The sequence below is a fragment of the Balaenoptera borealis genome (assembly GCF_965194805.1).
Source record: "Balaenoptera borealis genome assembly, chromosome: 12".
NCBI lineage: Eukaryota > Metazoa > Chordata > Mammalia > Artiodactyla > Balaenopteridae > Balaenoptera > Balaenoptera borealis.
This window is the reverse complement of record NC_138869.1, coordinates 85,498,854-85,523,117: the sequence shown is the minus strand read 5'-3', so window position 1 is coordinate 85,523,117 and position 24,264 is coordinate 85,498,854. Positions and strand designations below refer to the sequence as shown.

The 24,264-nt window shown below is 55.9% G+C and overlaps 3 protein-coding genes across 8 annotated transcripts; 2 read left to right on the top strand and 1 right to left on the bottom strand.

The window, feature by feature from the left end:
• Positions 1 to 44: 44 nt before the first annotated feature.
• DXO (decapping exoribonuclease) lies at positions 45 to 2,416 on the bottom strand. 4 transcript variants are annotated; one of them, XM_082346142.1, is made up of 7 exons: positions 2,155 to 2,415; positions 1,547 to 1,948; positions 1,148 to 1,383; positions 841 to 1,060; positions 582 to 717; positions 342 to 436; positions 45 to 256 (listed from the first exon to the last, which is right to left on the bottom strand). In XM_082346142.1, the coding sequence occupies exons 2-7, from the start codon at positions 1,900 to 1,902 to the stop codon at positions 106 to 108; spliced, it is 1,194 nt and encodes a 397-aa protein (XP_082202268.1). In that variant the 5' UTR covers positions 1,903 to 1,948; positions 2,155 to 2,415; the 3' UTR covers positions 45 to 105. The 4 variants fall into 4 exon arrangements, with proteins under 4 accessions (XP_082202268.1, XP_082202269.1, XP_082202270.1 ...); XM_082346143.1 differs by having other exon boundaries at positions 1,547 to 1,908; XM_082346144.1 differs by lacking the exon at positions 342 to 436 and having other exon boundaries at positions 2,155 to 2,416.
• A 113-nt stretch (positions 2,417 to 2,529) lies between these two features.
• Positions 2,530 to 9,028, top strand: WHR1 (winged helix repair factor 1). Of its 3 annotated transcripts, none has more exons than XM_082346150.1 (7): positions 2,530 to 2,785; positions 2,944 to 3,080; positions 6,655 to 6,750; positions 7,041 to 7,180; positions 8,029 to 8,126; positions 8,238 to 8,434; positions 8,589 to 9,028. In XM_082346150.1, exons 1-6 carry the CDS (start codon positions 2,686 to 2,688, stop codon positions 8,387 to 8,389), a joined length of 723 nt encoding a protein of 240 aa, XP_082202276.1. In that variant the 5' UTR covers positions 2,530 to 2,685; the 3' UTR covers positions 8,390 to 8,434; positions 8,589 to 9,028. The 3 variants fall into 3 exon arrangements, with proteins under 3 accessions (XP_082202276.1, XP_082202277.1, XP_082202275.1); XM_082346149.1 differs by having other exon boundaries at positions 2,532 to 2,785; positions 8,238 to 8,385; XM_082346151.1 differs by lacking the exon at positions 6,655 to 6,750 and having other exon boundaries at positions 8,238 to 8,385.
• Positions 9,029 to 9,643: 615 nt separating this feature from the next.
• On the top strand, positions 9,644 to 24,254 carry LOC309607517 (complement C4-A-like). Its single transcript, XM_082346133.1, has 41 exons — positions 9,644 to 9,767; positions 9,909 to 10,107; positions 10,312 to 10,504; positions 10,707 to 10,777; positions 10,862 to 10,950; positions 11,158 to 11,240; positions 11,424 to 11,520; positions 11,691 to 11,796; positions 11,910 to 12,042; positions 13,057 to 13,172; positions 13,285 to 13,455; positions 13,573 to 13,755; positions 13,886 to 14,071; positions 14,239 to 14,397; positions 14,665 to 14,791; positions 14,967 to 15,041; positions 15,321 to 15,518; positions 15,609 to 15,720; positions 15,813 to 15,883; positions 16,159 to 16,298; positions 16,407 to 16,616; positions 16,860 to 16,911; positions 17,013 to 17,102; positions 17,252 to 17,461; positions 17,641 to 17,716; positions 17,886 to 18,042; positions 18,143 to 18,256; positions 18,352 to 18,523; positions 18,743 to 18,975; positions 19,051 to 19,218; positions 19,594 to 19,653; positions 20,471 to 20,564; positions 20,642 to 20,828; positions 20,946 to 21,036; positions 21,171 to 21,245; positions 22,662 to 22,764; positions 22,888 to 22,977; positions 23,060 to 23,158; positions 23,335 to 23,418; positions 23,704 to 23,836; positions 23,982 to 24,254. The coding sequence occupies exons 1-41, from the start codon at positions 9,703 to 9,705 to the stop codon at positions 24,121 to 24,123; spliced, it is 5,214 nt and encodes a 1,737-aa protein (XP_082202259.1). The 5' UTR covers positions 9,644 to 9,702; the 3' UTR covers positions 24,124 to 24,254.
• Positions 24,255 to 24,264: the final 10 nt, after the last annotated feature.

Here is a 24,264-nt window from a genome sequence, read left to right as displayed (position 1 = left end):
GAGGTGTTGGGCAGGGATGACTCAGCTCAAAAGACAGCAGGGAGAACCACCTAGAAATATGCCTTTATCTGTGCACACAGAAACAGGACCAGCCCCTGCGAAGCATCAGTCCTTGGGGGAGGGTGTCTTGGGGGGTGACAGGAGGTCCTGGGTCATGGCTTCCACGTACCACGTAGGCAGGAAGGCATGGGGTGCATCTCGATGTTCAGACACTGTGACCGGGCTGCCAGGCTCCCAGGAGAAGAGGTAGACGAGCCTGCGGGGCAGATGGAGTCCCGAGCTGAGGGCTGGAGGCCGAGCTTCTGGGACCCAGAGGGGAGGGGCAGAGCTGAATGCCTCACCTGGGGTCATCCTGGACAACTGTGTTCTGGGCAAAGCTAAGGAAGGCAGCACAGAAGTTCATGCACACGGAGGGATTCCAGCCATCACGGTCATTCTGGAGAAAGCCCAGGAGGAGGTGGAAGACTGGCAGTGAGGGCGAGGGTGGGAGAAGGGGAAGGGGGACTACAGGTCCCTGGACACTGGACCTGTGGTCTTGGCACAGGGGGATACAGGTCGGAGCTGTGACACCATTGCCTTACCCTGACGTATTCAAACATCTCCATGGTACGAAAGGTCTTGAGGGAACAGACAAAACCCTCTGGGTTACGGAAGCCAGCAACAACGTTTGGGACCCCTGGAAGGAACGACTGAGCCCACCATTTCAGGAGCTTCCGTCTGTCAGGAAAGGTGAGGGGTCAGTGGGACCCCTCCACCACCCTCCAGCCTCCTCCTCTTCCCCCAAGTCCCTTTCCCAGCTGTCAATCCTAGGCTCTCAACCTGCCCACCCCCATCCTGAACCTGTAGAAGCTCTTCCGTTGGCCAGGGCTGTGCATCTCCTTGGAGGTCTTGAGCTCCACATAGCAGCTGGGGGGCTGTGCAGTTGGGGCCTGGGGGTCTATGCAGTCTACCTCCCCGGAGAAGAGCAGAGGATGGTTTCCCAGGCGGCTGCGTAGCACAGAGCAGAAAGCCACGTTGGTGTTGACCTCCCCAGAGGGATCTGTGGAGCCTCCAGGTTTGTCTGCACAAGGGGAGAAAGAGCAGCAGGGCTGGGGTCTCAATCTCTGGGGAAGGGGGAGTGGGCCACAGAGCTGGGGGCAATTCTCACCTGCACACATGTACTGCTCGAACTTGTACCCCATGTACATAAGCTCCTGGAGGAGGGGTGGCCGGGTAAGCCTCTGATCCCGAGCAGCCGGCGTCTCTACCTCACTCAAGTACAGCGTCCCCTGGAACCGGGAGGCCGCCAGCTGCCAGCCTTCCTGCCGCTCATATGGTGTCGTCAGCAATTTTGTCAGGTGCCCCCGCCACGTCACTATGGCCCCTGCCAGCCAGCCTGGACCCCTGAGAGGGAGGAGTTACGGGCTGAAGGTCTGACACAAGCATTAGCGCACACGGCTCCCCCAAAGAATAGCACAAGGGCTGACCCCACTCCCGCTTCGGCTCTCCTAATTTTAGAGGGTAGGTGTAGGTCTCTAGAGCTACTTGTGTGCTATGCTTTGCTCACCCCTCTAGCCGGCCTCGGTGCTCCAGGACCCAGCATAGCAGGTGGTCCAGCCTCTCTTGGACCTCTTCATCCCGGGGCCGGTATCGATCAGGGTATCCGTCTCTGAGGTCAAAGTTGGGGCTTTGACCATTAGTGGGAGGTGGGCAGTAGTACCGCAAGGCTCGAGCATCTCCATGGTACTGACGTTGTGCATCCAGGGAAAAGCAGCCCAGTTCAGAAGGGCGCCGGTAGAAAGGAAATGGTCCAGCGTAGAGGGCAGGGTTTGTGGGCAGTGAGGGTGCTAGGAGGGGGAGCTTGTTCCAAGGCTCAGCTACCTCTATCTTACCGGCTCCTCTCTTGGTCCCTCTGGACTCCATGAGGTCCTGAGAGACGACGGGGAAGTTCCCTTTTTAAAGAGAAGGGCTGGAGAAGAGAGACTTCTCGTCAGGACTAAGCGAGCCTCCTGATGGCCAGGCTCTGGCTTTGAATCATGCAGGCCCCATTTCCTCAAACAGAACCATGGCCAGGTGCACATCACACCTTTTCCCTTGACCTATTACCCTCACCCCCAGTTCCTCCAAACGCAGTGAGGTTAGGAAGGATGTTTCTCAGATCAAGGATCTGGTTACCTCAAATCCCGCCAAACTCGACTTCCACCTTCACAGAGCTATGACGTCATGGCAGGTACGTCACATGTCGAAGAAGGACGCAAAGGTAGTCCGCCCCCCGACCACCCCGCTCTCGATGACGCAATCACTCAGCGACAGTGGCGGCCTAGCCCTTCTGGGGGTTGGGGGTCCTGTGCGCTTTACACCAGGAGGGAGATCACAGCGTGGCCACCGGCGCCCCTCCGCACCTCCCAGGCCTCCCCGGACGTGAGGCTCTCAGAGGAAGCCAATCAGCAGCGGACGTGGGGCCTCAGCCAATGAGGGTGGCGCTGGTATCTGCATTGGCACCGCCCCTCCCAGCAAGGGCCAAAGGGATGACAAGTTAACGCCCCTTTCGTAACCACGTCGGCCTACTAAGACCGGGCTGACTGGTCTCTAAGGAGGGACGCCCGGGGAGCCTGTGCGTCACTGCTCTGCGCCGGATGACTATTTTCGTGTTCTCTTCCTTCAATATCTATCTACCTCTTCCCCGCATCCATAGGATCCCGGGATATGAGCCGGAAGAGGCATCGCTTGGTCCCGGAGGCCTTCGGGCAGAAGCGGCGGCGGGAAGGAGGGGATGTAGAGGCAGATCCTTTGAGGGGAGAGTCAGGTAACTATGACAACCCCGGGGCGAGGCTAAAGACCCCCAGCTGGGAGCGGGCCTCGCCTCTGGTAACCCTGTATGTTGGGACAACAGCGCCCCCAGAGTCGTACCCCCGCTTCTCCCCGCCCCCGTTCACGTCTCAGTGACCCGGTCTCTCCTCCCAGGGTCTGCGCGCGCGGCAGTTGCGGAGCTAGTGCAGCTGTTCCCGCGAGTCCTGTTTGAGGATGCGCTACCGCCCATCGCGCTGAGGAGCCAGGTGTACAGCCTAGTGCCCGACCGGACGGTGGCTGACCGGCAGCTGGTGAGGGGCGTCAGAGCGACCGACCGAAGGCGCTTCCGTGCCTTGCGGGCACTTACGAGGTTCTCCCCATCACTCACTCGGTCCAACAGCTATTCTGCCATTCAGCAAGCGTTGGGTCTTTCTGGGCCAGGCATTGTGCCAGGCACTGCGGTGCCAAGGAGAATGCTACAGAGAGCATGCCAAATCATGAAGGTGGAAGAGCGAAGCTTTTGGGGAAACTGAGTCACCGGGCGTGGTTCGAGGCTACAGCGCTGGGAATGCAGGCAGACGTCAGATTAGGACAGGCCTTGTACATCAGTATTTCTATCTTCCATTGAAGGCGGTGAGCTGGTAGAGAATGTTCAACAGGAGAGAGAACGGTGTTTTGCATGGATTGGAAGCAGTGAGATGAGGTAGGGAGATCAATTAGGAAGATATTGCAGCTGAGAACAGGTGAAGGCCTAAATTAGGGCAGTGTATAGGGAGGGAGAGGATGGGTGAGGAATGTGGAGAGTGGGAAGAGGGAGGAATCCAGAATAACTTTCGGATTTTCTGGATGACTGAGTAGTTGGTGGAGTGAATAGAGTAGGAGAACATTGAATTGTTGGGGGCAGATGATGTGTTTGATTTTGCACAAGTTGAGTTGGAGGTGCTTGTGGGGCATCCAAAGGCAACTGTGCAGTAGACAGCTGGGTGAGGGTTTGGAGAATTCTGGGCCACTGATACAGAACTGGAAGTCATCGAGATGTGAGTAGTTGTTCAGTCTGTGGATGTGGGTGAGATTGGTAGGAAGAGGGAGGAGAGGAGCGGTTTTTAACCTTTTCACAAACTTTAGAAGATAATGAAAGCTATGGCTCTCTCTCCAGAAAAATGCATATATGCCATATATATATATGGTATATGTACAATTTGGGGGGGGCAGGGGGTTGTTTCACAGATCATCTGAGGCCAAAGGTTAAGGACCCCAGGTTTGCAGTGACAGATAATAGAGCCAAATTCCCAATGCTGGGAGATACCAGCATTTAAGGCACTGTTTCTCAAAGTATGTCCTGAGTTCTACATGTACCAAATTACCTGGACTGCTTATTCAAAACTACGGGTTCCTGGGACTGTCTCAGTGCGAATGAATTAAGATTTCTTGAGGCAGGACCTTGGAATCTACATTTTAAAGCTACTGCCCCAAGTGATTCTTAATGTGCCTTAAAATCTGTGGTTCAGTGGCAGTGTTACAACCTGTGATTCAAGGCGGTGGTCTGTGATGAGGTCAAGTAAAATAATATCCAGTTGGATTTAGCAATTGGCAACCTGTCAGGAAGAAAGAAGAGAAGAAAAGGAAGATGGAGACTAGCTCCAATCTCTTAAGGAAGCAAGTCAGAACCACTCCTTATAGAGTATTTGTTGTTTTTAACCTATTGGTGTTAGCTTAAATTTTAGAGAAGCTTTAAAATTGTACAAAAGAAAATATAAACACACACAATTTAAAGAATGTTTATAAAGCAAATACCCACTTAACCATCACCCTAGTCAGACTGTACAACACAGCCAACAACCCGCATATATCGTTCTCTGATCAAAATGTCTTAAGTCCCTGGGAGGTGACATACTTGACTGGCATGATAATCATTCCCTTAGTTTTCCTTATACCATCTATATGTTTATCCATAAACAATATAGCTTAGTTACCTACTTTTGAACTTGATATAAACAAAATCATACCATATGTATTTATTTACATCTTGTTTCATTAGATGAATATTTTTGAGATTCATCCAAGTTGTTACATGTAGCTATAGTTAATTCATTTTCATAGATTTCCATTTTATGAATATATCCCATTTTGTCCACTCTAGTGGAAGAAATTGTATTTTTTAAGAATTTGTCAATTTCATCTAAATTTTCAAATTTATTGGCATAAAGTTTGTAATCTCATTTTATTGTCTGTAGAATCTTGAGTGATGATCCTTTTTCATTCTTTATATTGGTTATCTGCTTTTTCTAGGTTCCCCTTTCCCCCTTTTTTCTTGGTCAGTCTCACTAGGGTTTATCAATTTTAATAGTCTTAAAGAATTATCATTTAGCTTTGTTGCTCTCTCTTGCATGTATGTTTTCCATTTCATTTATGTTTCCCCTCTACTGTTGGGTTTATTTTACTTTTTTTCCCCCATTAATTTTTATCCTCTATTCTTTTCTAATAGATGCATGTCAGGCTGTAGTTTCCCCCTAAGTACTGAAATATATCTATATCGTCTGTCAAGTTTTGGTATATGTTTTCATTATCATTCATTTCAAAATATCTTCTAATTTCCTTTGTGACTTTTTTCTTTGACTTACTGGGTTGATTAGAAATGTATGTCTTACTTCCTAAACATTTTCTAATTACCTTGCTGTTAATGATTTCTGGCATAAATGATATTATGGCCAGAGAACGTACACAATATGATTTCAGTCATTTGAAGCTTATTGAGACATGCTTTGTGCTATGTGGTCAGTTTTGCTACATATTCTATGTATTTGAAAAGAATATGCATTATTCAGTTACTAATTTCTTAGTAACTAAAGTTATTGAAATCTTTCATTTCCTCACTGATTACTATTTTGTCTGTTCTATGAGTTTATACGAGTTGGATTAATGTACTTTTGTGATTGTGGTTTTGTTATTGGCTCTTCAAATATTTCCCATACCTTATTATCTCTTTTCTTTTATTTTTTTAAAGTTTTGTTTATTTATTTATTTATTTTAGGCTGCGTTGGGTCTTCGTTGCTGTGTGCAGGCTTTCTCTAGTTGCTGCGAGCGGGGGCTACTCTTCATTGTGGGCTTCTCATTGCGATGGCTTCTCTTGTTGTGGAGCACGGGCTCTAGGCGCGCGGGCTTCAGTAGTTGTGGCTCGAGGGCTCTAGAGTGCAGGCTCGATAGTTGTGGTGCATGGGCTTAGTTGCTCCGCGGCATGTGGGATCTTCCCGGACCAGGGCTCGAACCCGTGTCCCCTGCATTGGCAGGCGGATTCTTAACCACCGTGCCACCAGGGAAGTCCCCTAATTACTTCTGTGAGATCTTGTTTTCACTTAGATATTATATTAGTCTGGTAATTCCTTATTATCTTGTGAGCTCTTTAATGTTTAAACAATTTTTAAATAATATTTTATGCAGCATTTTACTTAATTTTCAGTGGGTGAGTTAGTCTTGCTATATTCCTGGAAACACAAGTCCTGGTTTATTTTTATTTGTTTTAAACATTTTATCCCATATTCCTCTCCACCTTCTCCACCCAAAATCTAGACTGTTAATCCTTGAGGGCAGGGCCCATGTCTTAATCACTATTTTATCTTAGTGTCTGCTTATGATTGGTCTTAGAAAATATGTATTGATTGTTTAACAGATAACTGATATGGTGGGTGGGTGAAAGACTAATTGGAAGAGACTATTTGGTGATCCACTTGATTCTATCCCCATAATTTTTCCTTTACTTAGAGAAAAAACTCCCCAATACTTGCAAACAAAATCTCCCTGCACAGAAGTGTCCAGAGTATGCTATAGCATCTGCTAGAGCATCTTACCCTGACACCCTTCTTTTCATTGTCATCTCTGTGGAGACAGAAGGCGCTTCAAGAGCAGGGGGAGATCAGAATCATCCAACTAGGCTTCGACTTGGACGCCCAAGGAATCATCTTCACTGAGGACTATAGGACCAGAGTGCGTGTGACTGTGTGTGTGTCATGGGGGCCGGGGAGGGGGTGCAGGGAAATTAGGGAATGGAAATAAAAAGAAGAGAGACAAGTCCCCCGCCTCACATCTCACAGAGAGGGCACAGGTCTCTGGTAAGTATTGGTATGAGGGAGAGGAAGAAGAGGAAGAGGAAAAGCATGAGAGGTAGAAGGACCTGAGCAGAAGGAAAAACATAGGAAGAGAAATGTTGTCTTGGGGATAGAGGTCAGTGGGGGGTGAAGGTGGGACCAGACCTTGTGTCTCATTTCTGGTTCCAGGTCCTCAAGGCTTGTGATGGCCGCCCATACGCTGGCGCAGTGCAGAAGTTTCTGGCTTCAGTACTTCCAGCCTGTAGTGACCTTAGCTTCCAGCAGGACCAAATGACACAGACCTTTGGCTTCAGGGACCCAGAAATCACGTGAGACCTGCGGGACCAACAGAATCAGGCATCTGGCTCCTCCCTACCTCCCTCCAGTCCCATCCAGCCTTGTCCTCTTTCTTTTGGTGAACCTGTTAAAAACGCTGACTCTTCTTTTTAATAAAATGACCTAAATTTGTGCTCCGCCCCCAAGAGAAGAGGCCTATCCCATCTAGGGCCTTGGAAAGAGCCCTGGACTAAAATTTAAGAGATCTGGGTGGCTAATCAAACAGAGAGAGAGGCCTGGCAGGAGCCATAAATGCCTGATGGGAATCACGCTGAGACCAAGGGAATAGAGAATGGTAGGAGCTGTGATGGCCCAAAGCATTCACGTTCAAAGGAACAACAACCGGGCAAGGGCTAAATAAAAATATCGTTTCAGGCGGCTGGGTCTGGCTCCAGCTCCCTACTTTGTAACCCATGGTATACATGAAAGCATTTTATAAACTTTTTGTCGGTGAGATGTGGGAAGAGCTATGGTGAGGTGTGCGTAGGTAGTGGCAGGAGCTTGGGAGAAAGGCCTCTGTTTCTCCCCTGGTGGCGGGACTGAGAGAGTGTCAGGGCACGTGGTCAAGGAGGGCTTCGGAGAGAAGGAGCTGTTTTAGTGAACACGTAATAATAACAGGAAAAGAAAGAGTCGGGGGAGGGCAGTCAGGTAGGAGAACAGAGCAAGCAAGGGCACGGGGCACTGAGCAGCGTGGTGTGAGCAGAGAACCGCTCCAGGCTGGGCTTCCGTCATCCAGTCCCTTTGCCTGGGTGCCCAGGCTTCTGGAGACTCAGTGTCCACACATTAGTGGGTGGGAGGAGAGAGGGTTCTCAGAGCCAATGCCTCATCTCCCCCTTCTTAGGCAGCTGGTGAATGCCGGGGTCCTCACTGTCCGAGATGCTGGAAGTTGGTGGCTAGCCGTGCCTGGAGCTGGGAGATTCATCAAATATTTTGTTAAAGGTATCCTGTCTGCAGCTCAGGCCCGCAGCCCCTCGAGAACACATTTTGGTGACTCCTCAGGCCTCCAGGCCTTACTCACCTTTCCCCTCTCCCATGCCCCCTCTCCTCCAGGGCGCCAGGCTGTACTCGGCATGGTCCGGAAGGCCAAGTACCGGGAGCTACTCCTTTCAGAGCTCCTGGGCCGGCGGGCACCTGCCGCGGCGCGACTCGGCCTCGCTTACCATGTGCATGACCTCATTGGGGCCCAGCTGGTGGACTGGTGAGTCTTGCCCCCCAGCCTCTGGCAGATGACAACGCAATGACCTAAGGTTGGATTTTCTTCCCGCTCGTGCTTCATTCACTAGCAAAGCCCAGCTCCTCTCTCGTTCTCCAGAACCCGGGAACGTCCTCGGCCAGATTCTGAGTTCTCCTCAGACCTTAGGCCTAGGTATCTGGCTCCAGCCTTGTCTTTCTCTTGCACAGTGTCTCCACCACTTCTGGAACCCTCCTCCGCCTGCCAGAGACATGAGGATTCTGCTCGTCGTTGCATAGCTCCCCAGAGTGGGGAGCAAGGGGCCCAGGAGTGCTGGCCGCCCTGGCTGAGACAGGGTCACCTTGGGAAGGCTTGGGAGCCAGGATGAGTGTTGGGCTCGCGTCTGTGCAGAGGGTCAGGTGTGACTGCTGCTGTTTACCTGGGCTCTGACCCAGTGTGGGGTTTGGGCAATGCTTCTCTGCCCTTTCATGGAAGTGGAGCCAGAAATGGTGCCAAGGCCATGGCTGCTGCCTTTCATGCAGCAAGGTGCTGCCACTATCCTGTCTTGGGATAGGAAGGAGGGGTTTCTGGTGAGGCTGCCGAAGGAGGACAGGGTTCTTTTCCCTACATGTTGGGTTGAAACTGCCAAATAAAGTACTTCTGCCTGTGATATTTTCTGGATGTCTTTTGTTTAATGTGACACGTGTGTTCAGGCACCTCGTTTTGGGGGTAGAGGTAAAGCCAAAGGGGGGGCCTGAGCTTTGCCTCATTGTTCAGAGATTAAAAGGGACACTGAGGTCAATTCCCCCTCTGGGGTGCTGAGGATGTGCCTGATCTCCTAAAGTACAGAATTTCTGTTAGAGGCTTACAAAAAGCAAAAACCCAGCGTAGTTCAGTTTTTATGGGGGTTATAGTAAGAGGCAAGTCTCTTAGTACCTTGTTTGGTGGGACCAACAAAGGAGCCACGTGTCTCCAGCCGCTTGCTGAGCCATGTGGGGCCCTCCTACACCTATATACGTGTGTATATGCTATATGCATACACACGCCCAGATACATGCAGTAGGTGGAGGTGCCCAGGGCATTGGGATGAGAGGGGTTAACAGGCAAGGACTGAGTCTCTGGGCCATGATTTCTTCAGATTCCCTCAGAGACCCAGGTGTCCAGGGTGCCCCCCTCCCAATACTGGGCCTGGGGCCAGTTGCAATTCTTGGTTGTCACGTGGTTTCCCAGCTTAGCTGGGCCAGGGGAGGGGCAAGGTCCAGAGTCAACTCTGCTCCAAGCCCTAAGTTTACCAGAAAGGAGCAGGCGGACAGACGGGTCTGATCCCTCTTGGGTCCTCCAGCCATGAGGCTCCTCTGGGGGCTGATCTGGGCATCTGGCTTCTTCGCCTTGTCTCTGCAGAAGCCCAGGTCCTGGACACAGGGTGCTGGAGAGCTCGAGCTGGGCCAGGGCTGGCGAGGGGAGAGGAGGCGCAGAGGGACCTGATTCAGGGGTGGTGGTGGAGGGGCCTGAAGGGAGGCCGGCCGCTGACCCTCACCTGTTCTTCCCAGGTTGCTCCTGTTTTCTCCTTCTGTGGTTCACCTAGGGGTCCCCCTGTCAGTCGGGGTGAAGCTCCAGGATGCTCCTTCGGGACAGGTAGTGAGAGGATCAGTGTTCCTGAGAAACCCATCCACAGTTCATGAGCTCTGCTCCCCAAAGGTGGATTTCAGCCTCAGCTCAGACAAAGACTTCATACTCCTCAGCCTCCCGGTAACTGGCCGCCACTGCCTCCTGCTGCTGCCCAGCGCCTCCCCGCTCTCTTCTCCTCTGTCTTCTTGTAAACATCTTTGTCTTTTCACCGGTCCCTCTCCCTTCCCCTCCTCCCACCCCAGTTGTCTTTCCTGTTTCTATCTCAGTCTCTGTCTTTTTCCTTCTGCTCTGTCTCTGACCCACTCCTGCTCCCTCTCCTGACAGACCTCCCTGAAAGGCGCGGAGGACTGTCGCCTCCATCTCCTCCACAGAGCCCCCGAGGTCCAGCTGGTTGCCCAGTCGCCATGGCTAACAAACAGACAGACAAACAGGCAGGGTGTCAACCTGTTATTCTCCTCTCGCCGGGGACACCTCTTTCTGCAGACTGACCAGCCTGTTTATAACCCTGGCCAGCGGGGTGAGTCTCAGCCCCAGGGCCCTCACCTTTCACTTCTTCCCAGCCCCTTGAGTGAGAAAACCCGAAGGAAGCAGCAGAAAGGCTGCTTTGCAAATATTTGTTCTCTTCCCCATCGCTTCCTGGGAGGGATGGGGGGCCCAGGACCCCCCATCCCTCCCTTGGCCCATGGCCTCCTATTCATCTCCTCGCCCTCCATTTCCAGTTCGATACCGAATCTTTGCTCTGGATCAGAAAATGCGCCCGTCCACTGATACCCTCACGGTCACGGTGGAGGTGAGTCCCTGACCTCTGACCTTCCTGATCGGCGAGGGCTGCTGATCTGACCTCTGACCGTGACCCCTTCTACTCCCATCGCAGAACTCTCATGGCTTCCGCGTGCGGAAGAAGGAGGTGTATGTCCCCTCCTCCATCTTCCAGGATGACTTTGTGATCCCAGACATCTCAGAGTGAGCTCCCCACTCCTGCAGATCGCCCCCACCTACACCTCCCCAACTCCCACTTCCCCCAGCTGTCTGCCTCCAACACACGGTCCAATCCTGAGCTCCCTGAGCCTCTGGTTCACCCCCGCAGTCCTCTTCCTAGGGACCTGGGTCACTGACTCTCAGTGAGCCTCCTGCACAAGTGGGCTGAGTCCCTCCCTTGTCTGTCCTCAGGCCAGGGACTTGGAAGATCTCAGCCCGATTCTCAGATAGCCTGGATTCCAACAGCAGCACCCAGTTTGAGGTGAAGAAATATGGTGAGAACTGGAGACACGAGGGATAAGCAGCCTCTTTCCTGCAAGGAATAAGGGGTGGGAGGAGAGGAGGGGGGCTTGCAGGGCAGGGGCAGGGCGATGCGGCTGCCACAGCCCAAAGGGGAGGGGAGTTTTAAAGGGTCCCTTCACGAGAGTCTGACCTGCCCTCCATTTGTCCTGGGTCAGTCCTTCCCAACTTTGAGGTGAAGATCATTCCGGAAAAGCCCTACATCCTGACAACGCCTGGCTTTCTTAGTGAAATCCAAGTAGTCATCCAGGCCAGGTAACTCCCCCTCCGGTCCCTCACGCTGGGCCCTGCTCGCAGGGCTCCCCATTCAGTATGAACGTGCTGTGGAGCCCCACTTCCCTCCCTTGCCCCAGGCCTCCTCCCTCTATTCCATTATTTCCTCCAGCCCTCAGCCCAGCCTCCTCCGAATCTCTCTGTGGTGACAGGTACATCTACGGGAAGCCAGTGCAGGGGGTGGCATATGTGCGCTTTGGGCTCCTGGGTGAGGACGGTAAAAAGACTTTCCTTCGGGGGCTGGAGAGTCAGACCAAGGTAGGAAGGAGGGTGGAGGGTGCATGGGGTAGGTGAGGAGAGTGAGGGAGGGTGAGGAGGTGAGGTGGGAGATTCAAGTCTCATTCCCTGTCCTGTCTTCTTCTTTGCCCCAGCTGGTAGATGGCCAGTGCCGAATTTCCCTCCCAAAGGCTGAGTTTCAGGGTGTGCTGGAGAAGCTTAATATTAATATTAACGACCTCCCAGGGCTGCACCTCTATGTTGCAGCAGCGATCATTGAGTCTCCAGGTGAGTGGCTTCCCCTGATTATAACCCCAGACCCTCACCTCTGACCTCTGAGCTGACCCTCTGTTCTCCAGCACCAACACCACCCTTCTTCCCTTCATCTGAGACCCAAAGCCAGGAAAGACCTAGGAGACTATCTCTCTACAACTGATTTCTGGGTGGTTTCTGGGGAAGGGGGAGCTTCCCCCGTCTCAATGTATTTTTTTTCACCCATCCATCTATCCACCCAACCACCCATCCATCCATCATCCATCCATCCATCCACCCATCCATCCCTCCATCCATCCACCATCCAACCATCCATCCATCCATCATCCAACCATCCATCCATCCATCATCCATCCATCATCCACCCATCCATCCACCCATCCATCCCTCCATCCATCCACCATCCAACCATCCATCCATCCATCATCCAACCATCCATCCATCATCCATCCATCATCCATCCATCATCCACCCATCCATCCACCCATCCATCCATCCATCCATCCACCCATCCATCCATCCATCCATCCATCCATCCATCCATCCATCCACCCATCCACCCATCCATCCATCCATCCATCCACCCATCCATCCATCCATCCATCCATCCTCCCATCCACCCATCCATCCCTCCATCCACCCATCCATCCATCCATCCACCCATCCATCCCTCCATCCATCCATCCATCCCTCCATCCATCCATCCATCCACCCATCCATCCACCCATCCATCCACCCATCCATCCATCCATCCATCCATCCACCCATCCATCCACCCATCCATCCATCCATCCATTCATCCATCCACCCATCCATCCATCCATCCAGCAGACGCATGTTATGCACCATCTGTGTGCTGCATCCTGTGTTGGCCTCAGCAAACATAGAGATGGATAGGAGGCGGCTTGTGCCCTGAAGAGTTCAGCCTTGTGGGCGGGAAACACTTGAGTGGCAACCCCCGCCCCGGGCTCTCCTTTTCCTGTCTCCCCAGGTCTCTGTCTCCACCTCTGTCCGCCCTATGTCTTGCAGGAGGGGAGTTGGAGGAGGCAGAGCTCACATCCTGGCGTTTCGTGTCATCTCCCTTCTCTTTGGATCTAAGCAAAACCAAGCGACACCTTGTGCCTGGGGCCCCCTTCCTGCTGCAGGTTTCTTCTGGAAGGGGGAGGATGAGCAGTGGGGGGGAGGGGGCGGGGGTGGTCAGGAGGGCACAGGGTCTCACTGACTGTGCTCTTCCCATCGCCCCTCCCACCTACCTAGGCCCTGGTCCGTGACATGTCAGGCTCCCCAGCCTCTGGCATTCCTGTCAAAGTTTCTGCTACGTTGTCTTCTGGATCTACTTCTAAAAACTTTCAACAGAACACAGACGAGAGCGGCCAAGTCGTTGTTCCCATTATTGTCCCTCAGACCACCTCAGAAGTGCAGCTCTTGGTAGGATTCCCCGTCAAGGGAGAGGGTGGGCTAGGAGAGAGGGTTCCCAGGCTGGAGGGAGAAGCTGGGTGCCTGGGTCCTTGCCACTGACCCTGCCACCCCTGCCCCTCTTTCCAGGTGTCTGCAGGCTCCCCCTATTCTGCCATAGGCAGGCTCACCGTGAAAGCCCCCCTGTCCAGAAGATCCGGGTTTCTGTCCATTGAGAGGCTGGATCATCGACCCCCTAAAGTCAGGGACACTCTTAACCTAAACCTGCGAGCCGTGGGCATCAGTGGGAGCTTCTCTCACTTCTACTACATGGTGTGCATGAGCTGGGTTGCGGAGGAGGACAGGGGCGCAGGAGGGTCTCAGGCAGGAAAGAACCCTTGGCGTGGGGTAGCGGTTTCAGGGCTGAGGATGTGCAGTGAAGAAGACACTGCTCTCGCCCCAGATCCTATCCCGGGGCCAGATCGTGTCTGTACATCGAGAGCCCAGGAGGGACCTGACCTCTGTCTCCGTGTTTGTGGACCATCACCTGGCGCCCTCCTTCCACTTTGTGGCCTTCTACTATCATGAGGGTGTCCCGGTGGCCAACTCCCTGCGAGTGGACGTCCAGGCTGGGGGCTGTGAGGGCAAGGTAACTGGCATCGGGAGAGAGGTTGTGTGTATATGCTAGGGGGGTTAAGAGAGAAGGAAGACAGGGTGATTGCAAACAGGGCGTGGATTTAGTTTGGGGTACACTGAAGTTGCACGAGACCGAAAGATGTTCTCCCCACTCTGCCCCCCACCTCCTGCCTCTGCCAGCTGGAGCTGAACGTGGATGGTAGCAAGGAGTATCGTCCTGGGGACACTGTAAAGCTCAACCTGCAAACAGATTCTCCAGCCCTGGTGGCCCTGGGAGCTGTGGACACAGCTCTGTATGCTGTGGGTGGCAAGTCCCACAAACCCCTCGACATGGTCAAGGTTTGTCAAGCCCCTCTCCCTAATCCTCCCTCCCCTCCATGGCTCACCCTCCTGCTGCCCTGAGCCCTGGGCCCTGGGCCAGCAGGTCGATCTCACTCATGGACTCCTCCCAGTCCCCCCCTGAAGCCTTGGCCCCCGTGGCCTCTGTCTCCCCACTCTCTGTGTCTCTCGTACTTGTCCGTACCCTGCCCTCTCACCTGCAGCTGAGCGGCCAATCGTGCCCACAGCTACTCTTGTCTCTGCAACATCTCTGCCTTTTCTCGCCAGGTCTTCGAAGCTATGAACAGCTATGACCTTGGCTGTGGTCCTGGGGGTGGGGACAGTGCCCTTCAGACGTTCGAGGCAGCTGGTCTGGCCTTTTCTGACGGAGACCAACTGACCCCAGTCAGAAAGAGTGAGAACAGAGGAGGAAGGGGAGCGGGTGGTGGGAAGATGAAGAAGAAGGAGGGGCCTGAGGGGGTAAGACGGGAAGAGGAGGGGTGGGAAGGGCTGGGCCGGGAGAGGGGAACAAGGAGGGGAGGTGGGAGGCCCTGCACCCCACACCTGGCTGCAGTCCTGCTCTCCACCAGGTCTGAGATGTCCCAAGGAGAGAAAGGCCCGGAAAAAGAGAAACGTGAACTTCCAAAAGGCGATTAATGAGAAGCGTGAGTTGTGGGTGCCTGTGAAGCTCTCCCCTTGGGCCCAAGGGTCAGGATGCGGGTCTGCCTTTTGGCTCCTCTGCTCCTGAGAGAGCCAGGATATGGTGTCGGGGCCAGAGATCCAAGTTCTGGGGTTGACGGTGGGTGGGCCGGAGGCTCTCTCCTTTGGCCTCTCTCGAGTTCCCAGTCTCTCGGAGTGAGTCCTTGTGTATGTAGAGGTCAGGCTGGGCGAAGAGGTGTGTCTCGTTTTTGTTTCCTTGTGCCCACCCTCACCTGGCCCTGCAGTGGGCCAGTACGCTTCCCCCACAGCCAAGCGCTGCTGCCAGGACGGGCTGACACGGCTGCCCATGGCGCGCACCTGTGAGCAGCGGGTGGCCCGCGTGCAGCAGCCGGCCTGCCGGGAGCCCTTCCTGTCCTGCTGCCAGCTTGCTGAGGCCCTGCGCAAGAAGGCCCGGGCCAGGGGCCAGGTGGGCCTTGCTCGAGGTGAGGGGCTGAGTGGGGCCGGGGGGCTGGCAGGGGCACCTGGAGGGGCAGAGCGGCCCCCTCCTCATCGCCCTCCACTGTGCTCCCTAGCCATGGAGCTCCTGCAGGAGGAGGACCTGATCGATGAGGATGACATCCCCGTGCGCAGCTTCTTCCCTGAGAACTGGCTTTGGAAAGTGGAAGCAGTGGACCGCTTCTCCCAGTGAGGGCGTGTGGTGGGCCTGGCCTTGTCTCTGGGCTGTGTCTGGGGCAGCTCAGCGTGTGACAGGGCTTCTCACCTTTCCCACCACGCAGATTGAGACAGCTGCTCCCGGACTCTCTGACCACGTGGGAAATCCATGGCGTGAGCCTGTCCAAAAGCACAGGTGTGGTCACCCTGCCTGGGCCTATGGCCTCCCTCTTCCGTGCCCCCTTGACCCAGGCTCCCTGCTTAGTCCTTTGCTCTTAGTACAGGAAGGAGGAGCAGAGACCTGGAGAAGTCTGCACCCCATGCGCCGGGGCTGCGAGGCCAGAGTGCAGGGGCGGGCGGGGGTGGGGTGAGGGGGCCGGGGGGAGCTGGGGCAGCTCCTGGCCCTCACTCCTGGGATCCCGCGGCCGGGATGCCCCCAGGCCTCTCATATGTGCCCCCTCTCTCCATCAGGCTTGTGTGTGGCCACCCCGGCCCGGCTCCGAGTGTTCCGTGAATTCCACATGCACCTCCGCCTGCCTGTCTCCGTCCGCCGCTTTGAGCAGCTCGAGCTGCGGCCTGTCCTCTACAACTACCTGGATACAGATATGACCGTGAGGCCCCTCAGGGGCTGAGCACACGGTGTTGGTGGAGGTGGGCCTGGGGCAGGGGAAGGGTGGGGAGCCTAACTGGGCTGGCCCTTCCTGTCTTCCTGCCCCCAGGTGAGCGTCCATGTGTCCCCAGTGGAGGGGCTGTGCTTGGCTGGGGGCGGAGGGCTCGCCCAGCAGGTGCTGGTCCCTGCGGGCTCTGCCCGGCCCGTTGGCTTCTCTGTGGTGCCCATAGCGGCCGCTGCTGTGTCTCTGAAAGTGGTGGCTCGAGGATCTTTGGACTTCCCTGTGGGGGACGCAGTATCCAAGGTCCTACAAATTGAGGTGAATGGAACACCCCTGACCCAGGTCCCCGGGCTCCCAGACTTATCCCCCACTCTGGCACCCTCCCTGCTGGCCAGGCCAGAGGCTCAACACCCAAACCCAATGCTTTGGTCTGTTTGCACCTTCTACAATTCTGATCCAACTCGGCCCCTGAAGTTCAAACTCTAAGTCCTGAGAGTCTGCACTGGGAGGGGCAGGCTGTAGCCTGTGTGATCTCTCACAGCTATGTTTCCCCCGAGACAGAATGAAGGGGCCATTCACAGGGAGGAGATGGTCTATGAACTCAACCCCCTGGGTGAGTGACACCCACGCCCAGCCATCAGTGTCCTAAGGGAGTTGTAGGGGGCAGGGGATATGGACAGCAGGACAGACTGCCAACTTCCCTCATCTCCCCAGACCCCCGAGGCCGGACCTTGGAAATTCCTGGCATCTCTGATCCCAATATTATCCCTGATGGAGATTTCAGGAGCTTTGTTAGAGTCACAGGTGGGAGTGTCCTCCAATCCCTTCCCAGTGGCCACCCTTGGATTCATGTGAAACCTGTGGACCCCTGTTAGATCCCATGACTCCATGACCCTCTGACCCTGGGCCCCCAGACCTGCTCTCTGATCCTTAACCCTCTCCCTCCCTTACAGCCTCAGATCCATTGGACACTTTGGGCTCTGAGGGGGCCTTGTCACCGGGAGGCTTGGCCTCCCTCCTGAGGCTTCCCCAGGGCTGCGGGGAACAAACCATGGTCCTCTTGGCTCCAACACTGGCTGCTTCCCGCTACCTGGACAAGACAGAGCAGTGGAGCATGCTGCCCCCTGAGATGAAGGACCACGCAGTGGATCTGATCCAGAAAGGTTCTGGGTGCAGCGGCAAGCAGGAATGGGGGCCAGGAGAGGGCGATTAATGGAAGATGGGCAGCCTAGGTGGCTAGAGTGGGGAAGGGAGGGGCTACCCAGTGGAAATGGGGAGCGTGGCTTCGGCACAAGTAGCGGGAGAGTCAGTGTCACCTCAGCAGCTGCCTCTCCTCTCCAAGGCTACACGCGGATCCAGGAGTTTCGAAAACCAGATGGTTCCTATGGGGCTTGGTTAAAGCGGGACAGCAGCACCTGGTGAGGTTGGGAGAGAGGTTCTGGGTATCTGAGAGGGGCCAGGGCTGGTGGGGGCAGAGGTAGGTACTATGGGGGGGGGATAGGTAAATAACCAGGTGCCTGGGGGAGCGGGGCCATGTCCCCTACAGGGACCAGTCCCTATTCCTAGCCCTCCCTTCCTCCCCTCTAGGCTCACGGCCTTTGTGCTGAAGATCCTGAGTTTGGCCCAGGAACAGGTGGGCGGCTCACCTGAAAAGCTGCAGGAGACGGCCAAGTGGCTGCTCTTGCAGCAGCTGGCTGATGGGTCATTCCACGACCCCCATCCAGTTATACACAGGGGCATGCAGGTACAGGGCTGGGAGGCTGGGCCACGGAGCACGGGAGGGAAGGCGCTCACTGCCCCTCCCCCTCCTGGTTGACGTCTCCTTTTCTCCCCCCTTCAACCAGGGTGGCTTAGTGGGAAGTGACGAGACTGTGGCGCTCACAGCTTTTGTGGTCATCGCCCTTCATCACGGGCTGGCTGTCTTCCCGGACAACAATTCAGAGCAGTTGGAGAAAGTGGTAAGGCCCCCAACGTGTGTGCCCTTTGCTGATCCCCTTTCTCCTCAGGAACCCAGGTGTCCAGGCCGCAGACCTTCCTCCCCACTTTCTTCTAGGAAAACTCCATCTCAAGCGCAAACACCTTCTTGGGGGCAAAAGTAAGTTCTGGGCTCCTGGGGTCCCACGCAGCCGCCATCACAGCCTACGCCCTGTCGCTGACTGAGGCCCCTGAGGACCTGCGGGATGTTGCCCACAACAACCTCATGGCCATGGCCCAGGAGACTGGCGGTGAGGGGGCCTTGGCAGTGAGCCTGGGGCTCGGAGAACCTTGAGACCCCTGAGTGTGTCCAAAGGGAGAAACTGAATGAGTGAAGACGCCCGGAGGGAATCGGAGCATAAGCAGGGATGGCTGGGGTAGAATCAGGCGAGCCTGATGGGGGGAGCGTCAAAGGGCCAGGCAACTAACATCCTCCCCCTGTTCACCTGTGGGTCTCCTTTCACTCCCAGATAACCTGTACTGGGGCTCAGTCACCAGTTCTCAGAGCAATGTCCTGTCACCCACCCTGGCTCCTCAAAGCCCTGCAGACCCCGTGCCCCAGGCCCCGGCCCTGTGGATTGAAACTACAGCCTACGGCCTGCTACACCTGCTGCTTCGGGAGGGCAAGGGCGAGTTGGCCGACCAGGCTGCATCCTGGCTCACCCTCCAGGGCAGCTTCCAAGGCGGATTCCGCAGCACCCAGGTAGGGGCTGCCCTGGGGCTCTGGGGGTGGGTGGTCCTGAGACCAAGTGCCTGAGTCCTGGCCCATCCTCCCCAGGACACGGTGATGGCCCTGGACGCCCTGTCTGCGTACTGGATCGCGTCCCACACCACCGAGGAGAAGGGGCTCAACGTGACCCTCAACTCCATGGGCCGCAGTGGACTCAAGTCCCACGTGCTGCAGCTGACCAACCACCAAGTTCAGGGGCTGGAGGAGGAGCTGCAGGTGAACCATTCCCTCACCTGGATTGCCAGGACACCTGCGCCTACCTCGGCCAGATCAGAAGCCATCCCCTGTCCCCCACCCCTGCAGAATCCCCACGGCACCTCTTTCTGATATCTTTGTGGGAAGACTTACTGGCTCTGCTACCTGTAGAAAGTCACCTAGCCTCTGCGCTTCATTTTTCTGATCCGAAAATGAAACATGCAGAGTCTACCCAACAGGGGTTTTTAGGAGATGGCAGTGAGATAATGCAGGTGAAGGTCAAACTTTGTGGAAAAGCGAGCTGGGGAGAGGAGGTGGGGTTGTTTTTAGGGAGGAGATAAGTTGGAACAACAGGGTGCCATTCTGACATCTCTTTCCCTTTTCTGTTTCCAAAAGCTTTCCTTGGGCAGCAAGATTAATGTGAAGGTGGGAGGAAACAGCAAAGGAACCTTGAAGGTGAGAGCTGGCAGCACTGGCCGCCCGGGCCCAGCAGGGTGAAGCTGGGCTGTTCAGTGGGAGACCTACCGGCAGACCTCACGGCTGGGGAAGGAGGAAGAGACACCTGGGCTGGCGTTCCCTGTGCTCCGTCCTGGGCATGTCCCTCTCACTCTGGTCTCCACCCTCTCTGGGTGCCTGTCGTCGCCTTCACCCCCTCAATGCTGATGCTTGAACACCTGATGCCTCAGCCCAAGCCTCTCCCCTGAGCTCTGGGCCCCTGTGTCCCACAGCACCTCACACATGGTTGTGCCCCAAACTCCTTCTTCCTCCTGGGGTCCCTTCCCTGCAGGAGCCCAGCTGCCACTCTGGGGGCCATCTTAGTGCCCCCGCCATCCCGAGCCTCTCCTTATGACCCCACTAGCTCCTCCTCTGCTTTCACCCCAGCCCTGCCCACCTCCCCAGCCAGCCAGATCCACCCGTCTACACAGGTCTCCCGGCCTTGAATGTGCTTCCCCTGCTTCTTGTCCCACGTGACAAACTCATCCTCCTCCTTCAAGCCTCGGTTGGAAGCCTTTCCTGAACTTTCCATTCCAGCCTCCTCTGTGCACCACATACCGTGCTCATCCCCAGGCCAGGTCCCCGCTCCCCACTCTGTCTCACCGTCTAACCCAACACCTGGGCCCACTCGTATTTCTGGACTGGTCTGGGATGGGGATGAGAAGGGGCTGAGGGCCTCAAATCCCTTAGCCCAGGGAGGTGCCCTTCGGTGTGGCTGTGGAGAGAGGTCTGTGGCCCCAGCTGTCCCGTGTCCTCCCCCGACCCCTTGCTGAGCCAGGTCCTTCATACCTACAATGTCATGGACATGAAGAACACGACCTGCCAGGATCTTCAGATTGAAGTGACGGTCGTGGGCCACGTGGAGTACACAAGTGAGTGTCGGGGTCAGAGGCCGTGGGTCCCTGAGGGGCCGGTGCCAGGCCTGAGCCACAGTGCTGTCCCCGCGCAGTGGAAGCAAATGAGGACTACGAGGACTATGAGTACGAGGACCTTCCAGCCAGGGATGAGCCGGGGGCCCGTTCCCAGCCCGTGACGCCCCTGCAGCTCTTCGATGGACGGAGGAGCCGCCGCAGGAGGGAGGCCCCCAAGGTGGCTGAAGAGCAGGAATCCAGGGTGCAGTACACCGTGTGCATCTGGTGAGCTCTGGGGGCCGCACTGGGCGAGTGCGGTGCTGTGGGCTGGCCCAAGGCTGGGGCCGGGTGTCTGCAGCCCGACACAGGGCGACCCGGACGACAGGGCATGTGTCTCCACAGGCGGAATGGCAAGGTGGGGCTGTCGGGCATGGCCATTGCAGACATCACCCTCCTGAGTGGATTCCACGCCCTGCGGGCGGACCTGGAGAAGGTGTGGCCAGACACCCAGAGGCGCCTGTGCCCTCAGGAGCCCCGCCCCGTCCCCGCAGCACCCCGGCTGCTGAGCCCCCTCAGTGCAGGGGGGCCCAGGGCTACCTCCCTGTGACCAGCTCCCCTTCCCCACAGTTGACCTCCCTCTCTGACCGTTACGTGAGTCACTTTGAGACCGAGGGGCCCCACGTCGTGCTGTACTTCGACTCGGTGAGCAAGGAGGGTGACAGAGGGGGGGCACATACGGCACCGGGTTTTCTGAGCTTGCGTTAAGAGGTTTCCCAGGAGGCAGCTGTATCAGCGTCTAGTGCGCTTAGAGAGAACTTGTGATGTGAGCAGGGAGACAGGACAGGCGTGGGCCAGAGCAGAGGCCGGGGAGGCTCCCTGCTGCCTGTCGGCGGGCAGGGGCTGAGCCCCCTATGGCTTGGGGGCCAGTGCCAGTGCTTGGGGCTGAGCCTTTTGTAAAGCTGAACTTATTCAACTTGAGGGGCTGCTTTTGTTTTTTTGTGGTTGTTGTCTCCCTTCCCGGTTTTTGTGTTTGTTTTGTTTTTGATATTAAAGTGTATTCTGTTTTTTAAAATGATGGTGGTCCTAGACGAGTTGTTTTTGTTTTTCCACGGCCTTATTTGGCTAACACGAAGTTATCAACCCTCTGACGGCCCTCAAAAATTTTTTTTGAACATTTACTGTAACGTCTTGGAGAAAATGTGAAAGAGGCGTGTTAATGCTGTGATACCATTAGCCAAGTGTTTGTGGGTCAGGGGAGACCCTCCCTGCCCTGTGTGTGCAGAGGGGACAGACCCTATCAGCTTGAGAAGCCAGGCAGAGGAGTCTGGTTGAACACAATGGAAAATGAGGAACCAGGAGGATTTCAAGTCAGGGAGCTGACCATGCAGCTTAGGAGGGAAACCCGCGGTATACCAGGCTGGACTGGACCAGTGTGGGCATGAAGAGAGGGGTCTGGGCCTGGACATGAACGGCTGGGCCGCGGAGGCCGGGCGGAGTGGTAGCACCTGCTGTCAGGTTATGGCAGATAAGGCAGGCCTCAGTTGTATCAGTGAAGGGAGGCTGTCAAGAGGGTGAGTGGGTTTGGAGGGCAGGCAGAGGGAATTTGGAGAATTTAATACATCCTGCAAAAATCCCAGTGCAAGAGTAAGGCTGAAAGTTTGGTTCGGGATTCGCCAGTCTGAAGGGTTTGGGGGAGAGCCAGGGAGTGGCGAGGCCTCCAAAGGGGAGCGCAGAGGAGGGGAAGGGCCAGGGCTGGGGACTGTGCTTCTGGCAGGGAGGGAGAGGGGCGTCCGAAGTGACCAGGTCAGAATCAGGGCTGGTCCGGAAGCTAACCCCGAGCTTAGGGAGCGTTTCATGGAGAATGTGTCCGTGATGTGAGACTCTGCAGAGGGGCCCAGGGCTCTGGAGACTGGGATGAGGTCACCGCGTGGGCAGTGAAGTCACCAGAGACCTTGGGGAGCAGTTTTTAGAAATCCGGAGGCCGGAAGGTAACAAAATGTGAAGGACACTGATGATAAGATCAACCGGAACTGAACAGGCCAAGGAAATACATCAGAGCAGCCTGCAGGGCCCAGAGGTGGGTGCCTGACGTCTCCCCCCTCCCCCCGCCCATGCCAGGTCCCCATGTCCCGGGAGTGCGTGGGCTTCGGAGCTGTGCAGGACGTGGCCGTGGGGCTGGTGCAGCCAGCCAGCGCCATCCTGTATGACTACTACAACCCTGGTGAGCACACCGGGGACACTCGGGAGGTTTGGGATAGGTGGCAGGGAAGTCCTGCGGCTCCATGGGACTGGAGAGCAGAGAGGGGGGCCTGCGCCCTAACGCCCCGGTCTGCTTTTTCTCCAGAGCACAAATGTTCTGTGTTTTACGGGGCACCAACTAAGAGCAAACTGTTGTCCACTTTGTGCTCCGGTGACGTCTGCCAGTGTGCTGAGGGTGAGACCCAGGGCCCAGGGGCAGGGGTGGGAGGACGGCGTGGTTGGGGGCTGCACTCGCTCATCTGGGCCCCTGACTTCAGGGAAGTGCCCTCGACAGCGCCGGGCCCTGGAGCAGGGGCGGCAGGACATGGATGGTTACAGGATGAAGTTCGCCTGCTACTTCCCCCGAGTGGACTACGGTCAGTCTCCCCGCCTGGGCCCCGGCCCTGACCCTGACCCTGACCCACCCTCAGGGTCTCTGTGGTTGTGCGTGCTCCTCTCAGGCCCATGGGCAGCCTTTTTGCTCTGCACTGACTTACAGCCCTCTCAGCCTCGGGCTAACTAACCTTCCCTCCCTTCTCCTAAACCCCCATAGGCTTCCAGGTTAAGGTTCTCCGAGAAGACAGCAGAGCTGCTTTCCGCCTCTTTGAGACCAGTATCACCCAAGTCCTGCACTTCAGTAAGAAGGAGACAGATAAGTGGGCAGGGCTGGAGGGATACAGAAGAGCTGAGCTCTGGCTTTGGGGCCTTCGCGCCTGGAATAGTGAGAATTCAGTCATTCTGAGCTCAAATCCCCTCAGCCTCTTAGAAGTTCTGGGCTTGTCCATGAACAGGAAAGCAGTCGCACCTCCCCATTGGGAGAGGTGAGGGTCAAATGAGAGGCTCGGCGCAAAGCCCTTGGCCCCAGTGCTGTCTAACCCCTTCTCTTCCCCTCTGACAACTCTTGTGGACGCTTTCCCCTCAGCCAAGGATACCAAGGCCACTGCTGGTCAGACCAGAAACTTCCTGGTTCGAGCCTCTTGCCGCCTTCACTTGGAACCTGGGAAAAAATATCTGATCATGGGTCTGGACGGGACCACCCATGACCTCAATGGAGAGTGAGTTCTCTGGGCCCCTCGGTCTCTTGCTCTCCTCACACCTCACGAGGGAACTGATCCCCTGTCCACTCAGAAGCCAGGTGCCTCGGGCTCTTCCGACTGACCATCCTCTTGACCCCTGCTGCCTGCCCCTTCGCCCCTGCAGCCCCCAGTACCTGCTGGACTCGAACAGCTGGATCGAGGAGATGCCCTCGGAGCGCCTGTGCCAGAGCACCCGCCAGCGGGCAGCCTGCGCCCAGCTCAGCAGCTTCCTCCAGGAGTACGGCACGCAGGGCTGCCAGGTGTAAGGGCTGCTCTCCCATCTTCCCCGGAGGAGCCGGAGCCAGGGAAGGATCACGCCTGGATCACTGCCGTGCCCGGCCCCCCACACACAGCCCCAGGCAGCGCCAGGGACTCAATAAAGGCCTTTGGCAGCAAAGTGTCAGTGT